Genomic DNA, 15,026 nt, shown 5'->3' on the forward strand with positions numbered 1-15,026 from the left:
GGTACCAAAAAAATCTTTATCCTTTTTCTCCCATCATAGAGTAAGATAAAAATCAACATTTAGAAAATGCCACTTGTGCAAAGCTTGAAAAAGACTTTTTATTCAATGAAATGATGCTAGTTTTCATATATTTAATGTAAGTGTATGGAGAGAAAAGTGAAGGCAAAGAAAATTGGAGTAATTAGCATTTTAGAGAAAAGATATTTAAAGGCAACTAAACTGAATTACTAATTATTTTCTACTTTATTTTTTCATGATTTCATTATTTTCTCAGAAAATGCTGAGCAGGCATTAGAGTATCACTGTTCATCATTCAGAACACAAATCACATTCCTTTAAATACACAACAAACCTCTACACTGGTATGTTATTCCATTGTGTAAATAATACCTATTTGTAATTCTTTTCTATTTCTATCTTTAAAAAGATGATTGAATCCAAAAAGGGTAATTTTGCTATAAGTAATAGAAATGAAGTGACTATTTCTCTATGAGAAATACTATGATAATCTCTAAGGTTTGTCACTATCCCCACCCCTCCCAAAGGACAGAGAAATGTCTAGAAATAAAATAATACAACTATATTTGCTAAAACAAGGAATTTAATAATTGCTGAAATGAAATCTAAATGCCACCTACTCAGACTGTGAAGGAAAACATCCATTAAAACAGCACTTCTCATCAAAATTAAAAATAGAAAACGATTCATTGCATATGTTGGGAAGTTCTTCAAGAGATTTAAAAGTGAATAAATGCCTCAATACATAATGTGAATTCCACCCACCACATGACACTTCTCACTAAAAAACAATTATGCAGAAAAAGTGGCATGAGCCAATCAGGTTTCCCTATATCCCTTTATGCTGCCAGGTAAGGGGCAAATGTCCTTTCTGCTCAGAACCAGAAAGATATCTCAGACTGACTGATGATCCCCAGGGCCTGGCAAGTTAATTTTTTTTTTTTTTAAATAAAACAATTCTTAATAAAAGGATGGATATCGGCCTGCTCTTTAGGGCTGAGAGGTTATTTCTTAGATTTTTTTTTCATATCCTAATGAGCATACATTATGGAAGTAAATCAATGCCAAGGCAAGGCACACATGTGGAAGTTGAGATAAACTTACGAAGTAGCCTGTTCCCAAGCTGGAAGGAGCTGAACTCTGCAATAAAGCATAAAGACAAAGTGGAAAATCAGCAATGGTTTTTAACACGTTCCAATCCACACAGCTCATTACCAGCCCTTTGCAGGCTTTTCATCACTACATCACATCACCAGTGTATGCTGCCCCTTGTCATCTGCTCCTGATACACCGTATTGCTTAATTTTCCCCTTTACATCTCTCAACAACTCAGAGATGCTAACGTGCTATTTACTGAATTCCAAGCTTCTGTGGTGGACGTAATTGCCAATTTATTTGACAGGCAGCTGGGTAATGAATTAATGATGGCATTTCGCCCTGCACTGAGACTAAACAGACACACATCAGCCTGCCTCCCTGACTTGCTGACATTCAATGCCCTGGTCTCAAGCTACTCAGTTTTGTGGCCGCAAAGGGGCAGGCAAGAGGAAAAAGCCCAGACTGACTTGAAATAAAAAGCCCAGTGGGTTTGGATGACTTTTCCAGTGTATGACCTACTTGCCAGTTTATTCCCTAAAGGCACCAGTTAGTACACACAGAGCGCTTTTCAAAAATGAGACATTTTGTAAACATAATTAGTAGACTAAAATGCAAAGAATGTGTGGGTGAAGGGAAGCAGTGAAAAGCACCATTTTTCTCAAGGTTTTAGTCCCAAGAATTATCAATCTAGGCTTCCACAGCTCTGACACATGGAGATTTAAAAAGAGTAATTCTGAACAGTATGCAGGGTATCCTTTCTTTGGAGAAGGAGGCAAAAAAAAGGACTTGGTTTGTTTTAAACTTGCCTGTGATTCTTTCTTGTTTGTATGTTTGCTTCTTTTTTTCCTAAAACATCTCATTACAATTTCCTTAATTTTTAGTGTCCTCTTTGTGAACAGTAGAGATCCCAAATAAGCTTGAAACAAATGGAATGCTAATGCTGACCCGGTCTTTAGGTCTCGGCTGAGTGTCCTCGCACAAGCCAGGCCTCCTCCCTGACTAGCTTGGGTCAGGTGTTACGCCTTCCCTGGCATGGCCTGACTTCCACTCTGATGCAATAGTTACTCAGTTCACCTCTAGCTCTTCCACCTAAATTTCCTGTCCCTTCTCTGTCTACAGGTGGCAAGAATCATCGGGTTTACTCATCATTGCTTCCCCAGAGCTTAGCGCAATGCCTGGCATTCAGGATGCATTTAATAAGTATTTGTTGAATTAATGTATATATAAATGAATAAATGGATGTACTAGAGGGAAAAGCCTTGGGCAAATTTAATATCTCCAAAAATACAGTAAATGTGATTCTTCTTGATTTTAAACTGTTTCTGAGAAGGAAATACAGTGCTGAAAGTAGAAACAGCATTCACATCAAGTAAGGGTAATATGCTCCAGGGCATTCCTAAATGCAGTTCTCAAAGCAAAACTTTCTTCGCCTCAGTGTTTCGACAAGCTCAGGGGAATAAAGGACTGTAGATGTGTGATCTTGCACACTGGACTTGGTTTTAAAAAAATCCTGCTGCATTCTTGATCTCATAAATGGTACGCAGGGAGAGCCACAGTAGTCATGGAGACAGCTTCTCACAGCAGTGATTAGCCATGTGACAGCATCACCTGTTTGCAGCACCCACAGCCCTCCCTGGAGCAGAGGAAAGCAATAACCATATTAGGTCTCCACCAGCCTGGAGTCATGCCCCTGGGAGGTAAAAGCATTTTAGGATGAATTACTCAGAGAAAACATGGAATTTGTTTATTTCAGGATTTTTTTTTTCCTTCTTACAAATGTATTTTATCTCAGAAGAAGAAGTAACCCTCCAAACCCACCTCCCCACCCCCACATACATATCATCTTATTGTATACCAAAGAAAATTACATCCTTCAGGTCTTGGAAAGCTCTGTTATACTCATTTTGCATATATATTGTATATTACTCAGGGAGCTGGGTGGAGAAGAGGGCTTTGTTGTGCATATTTGTTCTGGCTATTGTTTATGCAGGTCTGACTGAATGAGAGAACAGTGGGTATCATTTCAATTTCTGATGTCAACATCAAATTACTTATTTAATTTCATGCCTGGTGAAGCATTGTATAGCTACACGCAGAATCATTTCACTTCATTTGTTATGCTGTGTTTTTGCGGCGATTGGCTTGCCTTCCAACTGACAGCTTTAATTACGACATGAATTTGATTGCACTGCCGAGGAATTAACATAATGCAACAAAGCATTTAAGGACCCTGCCTTATAACACCCCACACACAGGCACACACAAACATAGACACACGAAGAAACAGAGACACTAGTTCCTCACGTACATTAAAGGTCCACTGGAGTTTCAGCATTTACTAGAAAGCATACAGAACCTTAAAGTCCATGGTACTCACTTATTCATTTATTTATTTTTAAATAGGAAAAGATTTGTGACATAAAGTTGTGATTTCTGGACCTGGAAGAAAACTTTGTAGGAAAAGTCTTCTAACCTACTTTGCCAAATGCCCATGGCATTGACGTTTCCTCCTCTCTTACTCCCTTTTCCACCATATTTTTCTTGGCCAATTACCAGCACCTTTCAATCATAGCAGCAGAACTTGAACAGAAATGACATCTCTGAAATAAAGAGATTTCCCTTTGTCCAGGTCCACATTTCCAAGAATCTGACTACAGCCTTGTATTCAGTAGGACACCACTCCTGGTCACTAACAGGATTTCTACCATCAGATACATGTAACAAATCTGAGATCAGCAACAGGGCAAGAGTTGGTTTCACTGATAGCTCATGACATGCATCACATCCCTGAGGCCTTGCTATCCAAAAGGCTCAGAAGAGCCTTGGTCATGTATGCCTAATCTAAGTCTGTATCTAAATACAGCTGCAAATATTTGATAGCAGTAACATTTTTCCAAGTCAGAAATTCCATGAATACCCCAAATCACCATGGGCAATGACGGATTATACTACAAAAATGGAATAAGTGTTTAGAAACAGCTTTTCATTGTTTCAAATATGTTACGTTATTCATTTACAGACATGCAATCCCTAAATGCATGTCTGTAAATGAATAACGTAACATATGCTTTCTCATGTTATAGAAAAAGAGACAGACACCAGAGGTAAAGGTCTAGGAAAACAGACAGTTGGTGATGACCTGACCACTGAACCACTTGATGAAATAAAGTTGACTTCAACTTTCTGTATTTCCCCAGTCAATTTCTACTAAGAGATGGGGTCTTCCATTTTTCTTGCTTGAAGGGAGAAGGCAAACTCTATCCAAACCGTATAGCAAAAGTGGCCACAGAATTCAGAAAAGGCTAGGAGTCAAACTGAGGCTTGAAAAGGAAACATTTTTAAAAGATGTGTTTTAAAAATGTGACAAATAAAGGCATAAAAAGTATCTGAAGTAATATCATATACCCATTTTTAGGCAAATGCTTGCACTGAATAATGAAAAAGCCTTCATTCTTATTTCTTCAAGTAGCAGAGCTGCCAAATTCGTTCATATTTTCAATATACTAGGTAGAAATGAGAAGTATAGAGAGACTGAGAAAATAAGAATAGGAGAAAGAGTTTAACAGTTTGCATGAGAAGACAAAGATATGAAAAAGTACTAGCCAGCTGGCTGTATGATATGCAATTTCTGGGCTCATTATAAGCCATCTCCTGTTTAACATGTCTCTTCATTCTGCTGTGTTTTTTTGCAGATTTGACCACTGCTCTAGCAATCTCTGCAAATTACCCACCTCGATCTCATTATGTTGCAAAGGAGAGCTTTCTTACAAACACACTCTGCCTGATTCTCCAAGCTACTATGGGCTGCAGGAATAGTAATAGGATATGCAGTTGAAAGACATTTTCCAGGAGAGAGAATGTTGCTGCTGACATTCAAGTCTGCAAGTGGATATTCATTAAACCCTCATTCTACTCTTTCTCACTGCCCCCCACCTGACTTTCTTTCCATCTCTGTCACTAAGCTATCATTGAAGCTACTCATTAAACTAGTGAAGTTAACATTTCTGTGTTAACAGCTTACCTACAACAAGGGATTTCAAAATTGATTATCCATCTAAAATAGATGTGCTCCATTCATTAGAGATCTACCCAGAGAGGCCATGGCTACTATTACAGCTCCCCGAGTATGAAACGGATGTGTGCACCCTCCCAAGATGAGATATATGCTCTGACCCTAGGGCTAATTTAAATAGGATATTTAAAATTGTTCCAAATCGCCAATCGTGTCTGACATCCCTGTCTACCCACTTCCATGTTAATGCTTTTCTCTCTTTGGGAGTAAAAAGCAGAAGGATCATGGCCAAGTACATTTGTTGCAAAGGTCATAAAACAAGCTCATTTATGGATTTTCTGTAGTGTTTTAGAAAACAATAAAAGAAATAAAATCTTAATCTAAGGAATGTGCATTGGAGATAAGATTACTAACAGCTGATAAAGATGCAAAATAATATATCTAAATGAGGAAATGAGCTACTAGGAAAATTCAAGTAAAAATGGGGGCAGGGCAATAACTTGAAAAAAGTATCAGGTATGATAAATATGGTCACTTCCAACTTCACTTTTTCAACCCTCTGTTATAACCTACTTCAAGCTGTCATAAGCTCTCATCTACATTCAACAGGCTTTTGGCTTCTTTTGATTTCATTCTTGCTCTCATCTTTATCTGCAGTTTTTCATAGAAAAGGCAAAGCAAACATTTTAAAGTAAAAATTATAACAACATTCCTTTTAACATCTTTCAGAGAGAGGCTTTTAAAATAATAACTTATAACAGCATCTCTCTAAAATTCATGTTCAACCATAACCTCAGAATTTGGTTGTGAAGTTTAATTTTATACATCAACTTTATTTGGTCAAACGTTATTTGGGGTGTTTCTGTGAGGATGTTCTGGACGAGTTAACAGTTAAATACATACACTGAATAAAGTGTACTGCCCCTTCCCTAATGTGGGTGGGCCTCATCCAATCAGTTTAATAAGATAAAAAAATGATCATCCTCAGAATAAGAGGCAATTCCTCTGACTGCCTTCGATCTGGGACAACAGTTTTTTCTTGCTTTCCAACTCAAATTGAAACATCAATTCTTCCTGGGTCTTCAGCCTTCCAGTCTTTGGACTGGAATTGCACCATCAGCTCTTGTGGTTCTGAGGCCTTCGGACTAGGACCCGAACTAACCAACAGCTCTCCTAGGTCTCCAGCTTACTGACTACAAATCTTGAGACTTGTTAGTCTACATAACTGGATGTGCCTATACATTCTATTGGCTCTGTATCTCTTGAGAACCCTGACTCATATAATGACCTTGTTTAGAAACAGGGTCTTTAAGTTGAGGTCAAACTGGATTAAGGTGGGCCCTAAACCCAATGACTGTTGCCCTTATAAGGGAGAAGACACACAATGCTACAAATAGAGTAGAAGGACATATGAAGACAAAGAAGGACACTGGACTGATATAGTCATAATCCAAGGAGTACCAAGGATTGCCAGAAGCCACCGGAAGCTAGAAGATGAAAGGAAGGATACCTCTCTAGAGGCTTCAGATGGATTATTGTCTTGCTGACACCTTAATGTTGGATTTCCTGCCTTGAAAACTATGAGAAAATAGATTTCCATTGTTTTAAACTACTCATTTTGTGGCCACTCATTACAGCAGCCCGGGAAACTAATACAACACTTAGCCTTCTTACCATAGACTAGGAGGAGAAATAGAATATCGAGTCCTTCATAGGTCTGGATTAGATTTTCTTCTTAAATACAGAGAAGCTCACTGATGATATAGCCTGTGTTTGTTTCTCTCTTAATAGTGGCTGGTAAGTATGTGATCAGCCTCTGTGCTCATTCTCCACACTCTAGCCAAAACAGCCTTTTTTCTTTCCCTCAAACATGTCCTGCTTGCTCTGACTTAGAGCTTGCTGTGCCTGTCGTCTGGAATGCTTTTCCTACAGATCTTCTTCACAAGACTATCTCCTTTTCTTTATTCAGGCTTCAGTTCAAATGTCACCTACACAGAAGGGTCTAATCCAATCGCACTAGTGAAAACAGCAACACACACGCTACCATCCCCATTACTATTTTGTTTAGTTTATAAAATACAGATTAGAAATAATTTTATTGTTTGCTCATAAGTTTGTTGTTTGCTTCCCCCAATAGAATAGAAACTTCATGAGGCAGAGACTTCATCTTGTCCCCCACCTAACCTAAAATGCCCTGACACATAAAAGGTACTGATAAATATTTCTGGACAATCATAATACTGACACGTCCAAGAAAACACACACACATATGTTGTAGGGAAGGAAAAAGACATACACAAATGGGAAAATAAATGGCACAAATAAAAATAAAAGAAAAAAGGAGAAATAGAATATCAAGAGTCCTTCACAGGTATGGACTAAATTTCCTTCTAAAACTATAAGTTTTGACAAATTCCTCAGTTGCAAAACTCTATGTAAGTCAGAAGCAGTATTTTCCCCTTGAATAACTCATCATGAAGGTTGATATATTCAGTTATTCTCCTTGACCTTTTCCTTAGTGAATAATCCAAATAAGTTACTATGCATCCTTGAGGTGGATGATCTGAAAGTCCTTATAGACAAATATTCCCTCCTGGCAATACAGCTTGGGAATATAGAATTTAGAAAAGCCAAGCACATTTGGTTTTTAAGCTTTACCCATGAGCTTTATCTTCCAGCTATAGTGGAATTCTTTATTCTTACTCCTTTTTCCTGTCCAATGAAAAAAAAAAAAGGCTAGAATAATATAGTATCTTGATTAGCTGCACTTGAAAGTAAGTCTCAACTGCCAAAGCTTCTAAAAATTTTAAAAGTGAGTGAAAGACTTCTGAGAATTTTTATCTCAGCTGAAAAACCAATAATGGGCATGATGGACTAACAGGGACCACATAACTCCCATTTTTAGTAGTTTAAGCTTAAGCTATTCAAGAACCAGACAAACTATATGAAGAAGGGTTTTCAGAAATTGGGCAATAGGCAGTATAGGACAGTGATCTCAGATAGAAGAGAAGCAAATGAGACGATCCTTACAATTGCCTCAGCTTACTGCCTGAAGAAAGTTTTCATGCCACGGTGGAGTGGGAGATGACTCAGGTGGAGCCCAGCAGTATTCCTGAGTTGAGAAGATAGAGATGATAATCAAAGGAAACCAAGGCAGCTGGAACAGGCAAAGCAGAGGATGGAAGAGATAAGAACTTCATAGAGAACCATGAAACCTGAAGAAGGTTCCCCCCAAGTCTTTACCTCTCCATACCAGCACATCCGTGGGAGGAAAGCACACGTGATAAAGGGGAAAACCACTGAAAAGGGGCAGGTAGAACAGTCCTCAGGGCTTGCACAGGGCACAGAATAGTTGATACTTCCACCAGCCAGAGTGGGTAAACCTTGTAATACAACAGGACCCAAGCAGAGTATCTAGTACTAGGGAAAAATTAGCTTTAGACTACAAGTTGTTTCTACTTTTTCTTTCATCTTTTAATAATGTTATTACAAAAAGTGTGACTTTTAATTATTAATAAGCAATGCAAACAGTATTTTGTAGACTGACAGGATTGTTAAAGCTCTAATTTTTTTTTTCACATTATTTCTATTGTGGTAAAATATATATATATATATACAGAGTTTGTATATATATATACAGAGTTTGACATTTTAACCATTAAAGTGTACAATTCAGTGATATTAATTACAGTCGCAATTTGTGTAAAACTATTTCATCGGCCCAAAGAGAAACTCTATAACTATAAGGCAATAACTCCCCCATTCCCACCTTCAGTCCCTAGAAGTTCCTATTCTGCTTTCTGGTCTCTTAGAACTTATGTAGTCTAGATACCTCATTGTAAGTGGAATCGTACAATATTTGTCTTTTTTTGCATCTAGCTTCTTTCACTTAGCATAATCAAGGTTCATCTGTGTTATAACATGTATGAGAACTTCACTCCTTTTTATGGCTAAATAATATTCCACTGTCCATATATACCACTGTTTATCCATCCAGCTATTGATGGAGTCTTGTGGTGTTTCCATCTTGTAGTTACTATAAATAATGCTGGAATGAACACCAGCTTATAAGTGTCTGAGTACCTGTTTTCAATTTGTTTCAGTATATACCTAAAAGTAGAATTGGTAGAGATATAGTATTTCTGTATTTAGCATTTTGAGGAACTGCCAACCTATTTTCCACAGCAGCTGCACCATTTTACATTCTCACCAGCATGAACGAAGGTTCTGATTTCTCTATACCTTTGCCAATATATGTTGTATCATTTAAAAAAAATTATGGCTATCTTAGTAGATATAAAATGATATTTCATTATGGTTTATATTTGCATTTCCCTAATGACTAATGATGATGAGCATTTTTCATATACTTACTGGACAACTGCACAAATGTCTATTCAAGTCATTTGTCAATTTTTGAATAGGGTTGTTTATTATTGTTTAGTTGTAGGAATTTTTTACATAACTAGATATTAAACATTTATCAGTTATACAACTTGCAAATATTTTCTCACAATCTGTAGGTTTTCTTTTCACCTTCTTGATAATACCATTTGATTCACAAAATGTTTTAATTTTGATGTAGTTCAATTTATCTGTTTTCCTTTTTGTTGCTCATGCTTTTGGTGTCATATCTAAGAACTCACTGCCAAATTCAAGGTCATAAATATTTACTCATATGTTTTCTTCTAAGAGTTTTATGGTTTTAGTGCTTACATCTAGGTCATTGATTCATTTTGAGTTAATTTTTATACATGATGTGATACAGAAGTCCAACTTCATTCTTTTGCATGGGGAAATCCAGTTGTCCAGCATCATCTGTTGAAGAGAAAATTCTTTCCCAATTGAAAGGACTTGGCACTCATGTCAAAAAGCACTTGGCCAGAGATGTATGGGTCTATTTACAGACTCTCAATTCTATTCCATTTCTCTGTATAAGTCTATCCTGATGCCACTGCCATACTATTTTGATCACTGTAGCTTTGTAGTAAGTTTTGAAATCAGAAAGTATAAGTCTCTTAATTTTGTTCTTCTGTTTCAATGTTGTGTTTTCTGCTAGCGGCCTCATGCCATTCCATATAAAACTGAGTATCTGCTTTTCCATATCTGCAAAAAAGACTTAGAATTTTCATAGGCATTGCACTGAATCTGTGAAGTGCTTTGGGTTGTATTGACATCTTAACAATATTAAATCTTCCTGTACATAAACGTGGGATATCATTTGTAATTTCTTTTGCTCTAATGTAAAGTAAGTTGAGGACAACCAGTCAAAAGATCTCAATGACTATACAATATCGTGCTCTTATCACCTGACCTAATAGGGCTTTCATTTCTCCAGGCTATGATGAAATCCTGATTAACTAATCTGGAATAATTTCCAGGGTCAATAAGATCTTGTACGAAAAGCAAAACAATATCTCAGAAGAACAGCTACTTTAGTATTAAGTATTGATATTAACAACATAGGTAAGAAATATTGTTATAGTTTTACTATAATTTATAGTTCCATCACAAAATTCATGAAACATAAACACAGAGAAATATTCTTATACACAGACATACTCATATTCACAGCAAACACTGAATTAGTATTTATTTACGTATGTAATTGATATTATTCAATATTAAAAGGGTAGAGTATTATCTATAACTAAGATATTAAAAGTACCATAGAAAAAATTATACTTTGTTTATTCTACTTAATTCTTGCAAGAATTAGATGTTTCATACATCAAATCTCACCCTAAATCTCACAAAGTTTCCTGAGGAGTATAGGAAGGTTAATTGTTTTGAGGTTGTCCACTTTGGCTGATGGAGCAACGGATAGAAGATTATTACAGGGATGACTCAATGTGCTGCAAAAAGTCTACAAACTTTTACGCTTATGGACAACTCTCAGTAAAAAACATTTTGAGCACATTCTGAAGATATGTGTTTATAAATTACATACATGACTACTTCATGCTTATTAAATGGGTTTTTAGCAAAGTTAATTTTTTAGACAAAATAACAAATAAGTACTAATATAATAAAGATAACTGTTTTAGAGTATTAAAAAAAAAGACAAAATGGGTTTTGCTCATCTCCCAGTTGTAGCACTGCCTACTCATTTGTAACACGATATCATCACTTGTTTGTAATTTGTTGTTTCTAAGGTGACAAGTACTCACACCTACCATATAATTAGTTAAAACACGTTTTAGATCAAAACTAGAAAATGGAATGACCCTTGGATGTATAGTCTGGTGCTTCCGTTGGAATTTTTTTTTTTTTTTTTTTTTAATACTTACATCACTGAGCCTTTCCCGAGAGCTGCTCCTGTGGAAGCCCTTGGATTCTCCACTGGCACTTTCACTGTCACTGTCCCTGCAGCTGTTCTGTCCAGGCTTGAGCTAAAGGTAAAAGAAAAGAGTAAGGAAAAGAGTCAGTGGTCTCCTCACCAGGTGGTTTCTTTGCCCCTGTTCTTTAAGCCTTGTCAAAAGTGAGTAGTTTAAGGTCCTGATGTTTAACATTCTTCTCGGTTTCTGAATAGTGCCAGGAAGGCTGCCATAGAAAAAACACAGATATAGATAAGAGAGTGATGAGCAAGTCTTAAATAAACACTCAAAAAGTCTAACAAAGGTTCATAAATCTTGGTAAGTAATCTTCTCTCAGATTTTTCCTGTTTCAATTGTGATTTTTTTGGTCAAAAATAAAAAGACCCGAAACACTAAATAAACTAAAATGAGATTACACCAACTGCGACCTATTTCTTCTATTCTCTTCTGAAAAAAAGAAACAATGAAATAGAACAAAAAACAAGGTTTCCTTATCGTAGGACAAAATGAATAGATGCTGGATGTTATTCTTTAACCACTGGTAAGACACTTAACGATCCTGTTTGTCAAAACAACATTCTGGAGGTCTCCTGCCAGATATTTGTAAGTAACCAGGTTTAGACCTACAGCTTAAGTAAACTAAGCCAGCACTCATTCGACAAATAGTATTAAGTCCCACATTTGGGCCTGGTAGTAAGCACTGGAGATGTGGTGCTAAAGAAAAGAAAACAAAGAAAAAAAAACTAACCAAAAACCAAAAGCCTCTCATCTTACAAAGCTTACATTTTAGCAGTTTCTACACATTTACTCAGCCATGATTTTCATGTTCAGGATGTTGTGCACATTAACCCAGCTCTGATTTTCCATTAAAAATGAACAAACACAAAATTGCAAACATAAGTCTATGTGAGACTGAGTCACGCACAAATGGAAGATTAGTCTATCTGCGATGTCATCAACAACCACATTTGCAGAGACCCCAAGCAATTCAATGCAGGTTACAAGAGATAGCCCCTTTACAATGTTCTCAATCTAGCAAATGAAAGACAGTAAAAGACAAACAAGTATAACTGAAGAGGATTTTCACTCAAAAGGCTAATCAGCTCTTTGTTTTACTTCTGTAAATATGCTACATAGACTCATCTTGTCTTTTGCTTATTCTAAGCAACAAATATAACTGCCTGTACCCCCAGCAACTTCCATGCTTTGTAACTTTGTAACTGCCTGCAACCTATAGCAACTCCCACTCTTTGTAACCATCTGAGGACAAATTAACCAATCAGCCCATGCCAAATAAGTTCTGTATAAGGAATGTTGCAACTGAGCTCCTGGTCCAGATCTTCAGAGAGCTAGCTCCTCTGGGACCCGGGAGTAATAAACTTGAATTCTCCAACTCTGAGTGCTGCTTGGTTTCTCACAGGTCTGATTTTTGCATCTTTTCTGCAACATAACAACACAAAGAAACATATGCTAACAGAAAACCAAAAAATAGCCATGATAGTCAGAAGAGAAGTGATTTCTGAAGCCCTGGATTTTAAAAGCAGATTGACTTTTGGTTGTGAACACATAATGCAATACACAGATGATGGATTATTAAATTGTACATTTAAAACCTATATAATTTTATTAACCAAGGTAACCCCAATAAATTTAATTTAAAAATTAATAAATAAAAGCGATTGAGCACATATGGCTGAGAGGAAAGAGACACTCCAGATGGAAGAAAGGCAGAAAGCAAAGTCAGTGAAAGCAACTTGTAAGGAAACGATTAGGGTCTTCTCAGAAACAAGTTCCTTTGGGGAGGAAATACGAAGAAATATTAAAGAGAGGTATATGGATTGAAACAGGAAATTCTCAAACAAAACACAAGCCCATGGGCAGGAGGGAACTTTAGAGAGCAGAACAGGTAATATAGGTAGCAACTTTTGCCCACAGGTTTTCATGTGGCTCTAGGGCCACAGTGCAAGATGAACCAAGATGAATGGACAATGAATCTGTACTAGTATTTCTTGTACCTTTAATGTGCCTTTTTAAAGACTACAGTTCAGACCCCACTTTTGATTATACAAGCTAATCAGCTACTTCCAGGTCCCCACTATGTAGAACATTCTTTTTTGTTTTCAATCTGTCTACAAATCCACTTTTATCACTTTCTTCTAAAATCCCACTCTGTAGAAGTCTTCTCTAATGGAACCTCCCCCCAAATGAAGCTAATTTTACTTTGTATCCTCCTGAGCCCTTAAGTACTTAGTTTCCTCCTAAATTACTGCTAAACCTGCTAATTCTCAATTAATTCAGATGCAAGCTATATGAGCCTTTTCTTATTACTATGAAATAAAAAGTTCAGAATATTCTCATTCTCAAGTTTTCATTTTTACATTTATAATAAAGGGGGGATTTAATATAAAATGAACATCACTGTCTTTCAATTTCTTGATTATGGCATATCCATTTCTGCCCTCTACTTTTTCACACTAGCTTTCCTCTGTCTGGAATGCTCATTCTCACCTTCTCTGTGCTTTTCATGTCAAAATTTTGTTAAAGCTCAGATAGTACATCCTGCAGTATGGTCTCTGAAGAGCTCTGCCTATGTTTTTTTAACATATGCCCTCATAGTTAGCTAGTGTTATCACTCTTCATTAAATGCCTTTGATAATTATCATATGTTTTCAAGTTTAAAATAGCCTACTGTTATATATATTTGTCCTGACGATAAAATCTGTATATGGAGTAGGGTCCCTAATTCATGACCAATGTCAGAAATCTTATCCAACTGGGTCTCTGAGTTAAGTAAAGGTGGATAAAGAAACAAATACAGCCAATGATGTGCTCAGAATTAGGCACAAGATATAGGACGAAAATAAACCCATGTCTCTACTGTCTACTGCTCACTTCATTTTAATTCTTAGTGCACATTTAGATGTTTACATTTAACATGGAAATAATGAGTCTGCAGTATGTTTAGTACCTCCAAAGAACCTATTTTGAATACATTTGTTGTACCTGACTGCATTCACAAAGAAAGAACTCTTAAAAGGTGATACTTGGTCAAGAGACGTTTATCAAAACTCAGTCCTTCAATTTAGACGAGAAATAAACATCCAGGAGGGACTTAAGGATATAAGGGCATGAAGACGTTTCCTAATATCTAACTGGCTTAGCAAAACCTGAACTTTGTCTTTGGGTCTCTTTCCATGTTTCTTCATGGAAGGAAATGACTTCAACAAAGCCCAAGGAGATTCTCCAGTGGCCCTGATATAAATTGTCTGACTAAGTGCTGGCTAAGGGCAAAAGCCAAGAAAGGCAGAGCAAGTAGCTTGCTAGCCTTCCTTGTGCCCTGCCGGCAAAAGCACTTCGGCAAATTTTCTCCAGAGAGCCTTACATAAAATCCACCCCTCCACTACCCCTTTTTCCTCCAAAGCCAGGCTCAAGTTTAAAGGAAACTTAGGATTTTAAGCTGTCAGACAGCTCAATATTTCAAAGTAATGGATTGACTACAGTAAGTACTAAAGCTAAACCACAGGATTTCAGGCAAAAGAAGTATTCATTCCTAATCCCAAGAATACATTTAAAACTGGCAT

General features: G+C 36.7%; 1 protein-coding gene across 1 annotated transcript in view; it reads right to left on the minus strand.

Annotated features, from left to right (window-relative positions):
- Positions 1-997: 997 nt before the first annotated feature.
- The window catches only part of LOC102897055 (autism susceptibility gene 2 protein), a gene marked incomplete at its 5' end in the record, with an annotated part of 490,671 nt that continues 476,642 nt past the window's right edge, over positions 998-15,026 (minus strand). Inside the window, 2 exons of the mRNA XM_025051515.1 lie at positions 998-1,158; positions 11,419-11,520. Of these exons, the coding sequence (XP_024907283.1) occupies positions 1,030-1,158; positions 11,419-11,520 (231 nt within the window). The remainder of the gene's footprint in view (positions 1,159-11,418; positions 11,521-15,026) is intronic.

The sequence above is a fragment of the Pteropus alecto genome, unplaced genomic scaffold, assembly GCF_000325575.1.
Source record: "Pteropus alecto unplaced genomic scaffold, ASM32557v1 scaffold68, whole genome shotgun sequence".
NCBI lineage: Eukaryota > Metazoa > Chordata > Mammalia > Chiroptera > Pteropodidae > Pteropus > Pteropus alecto.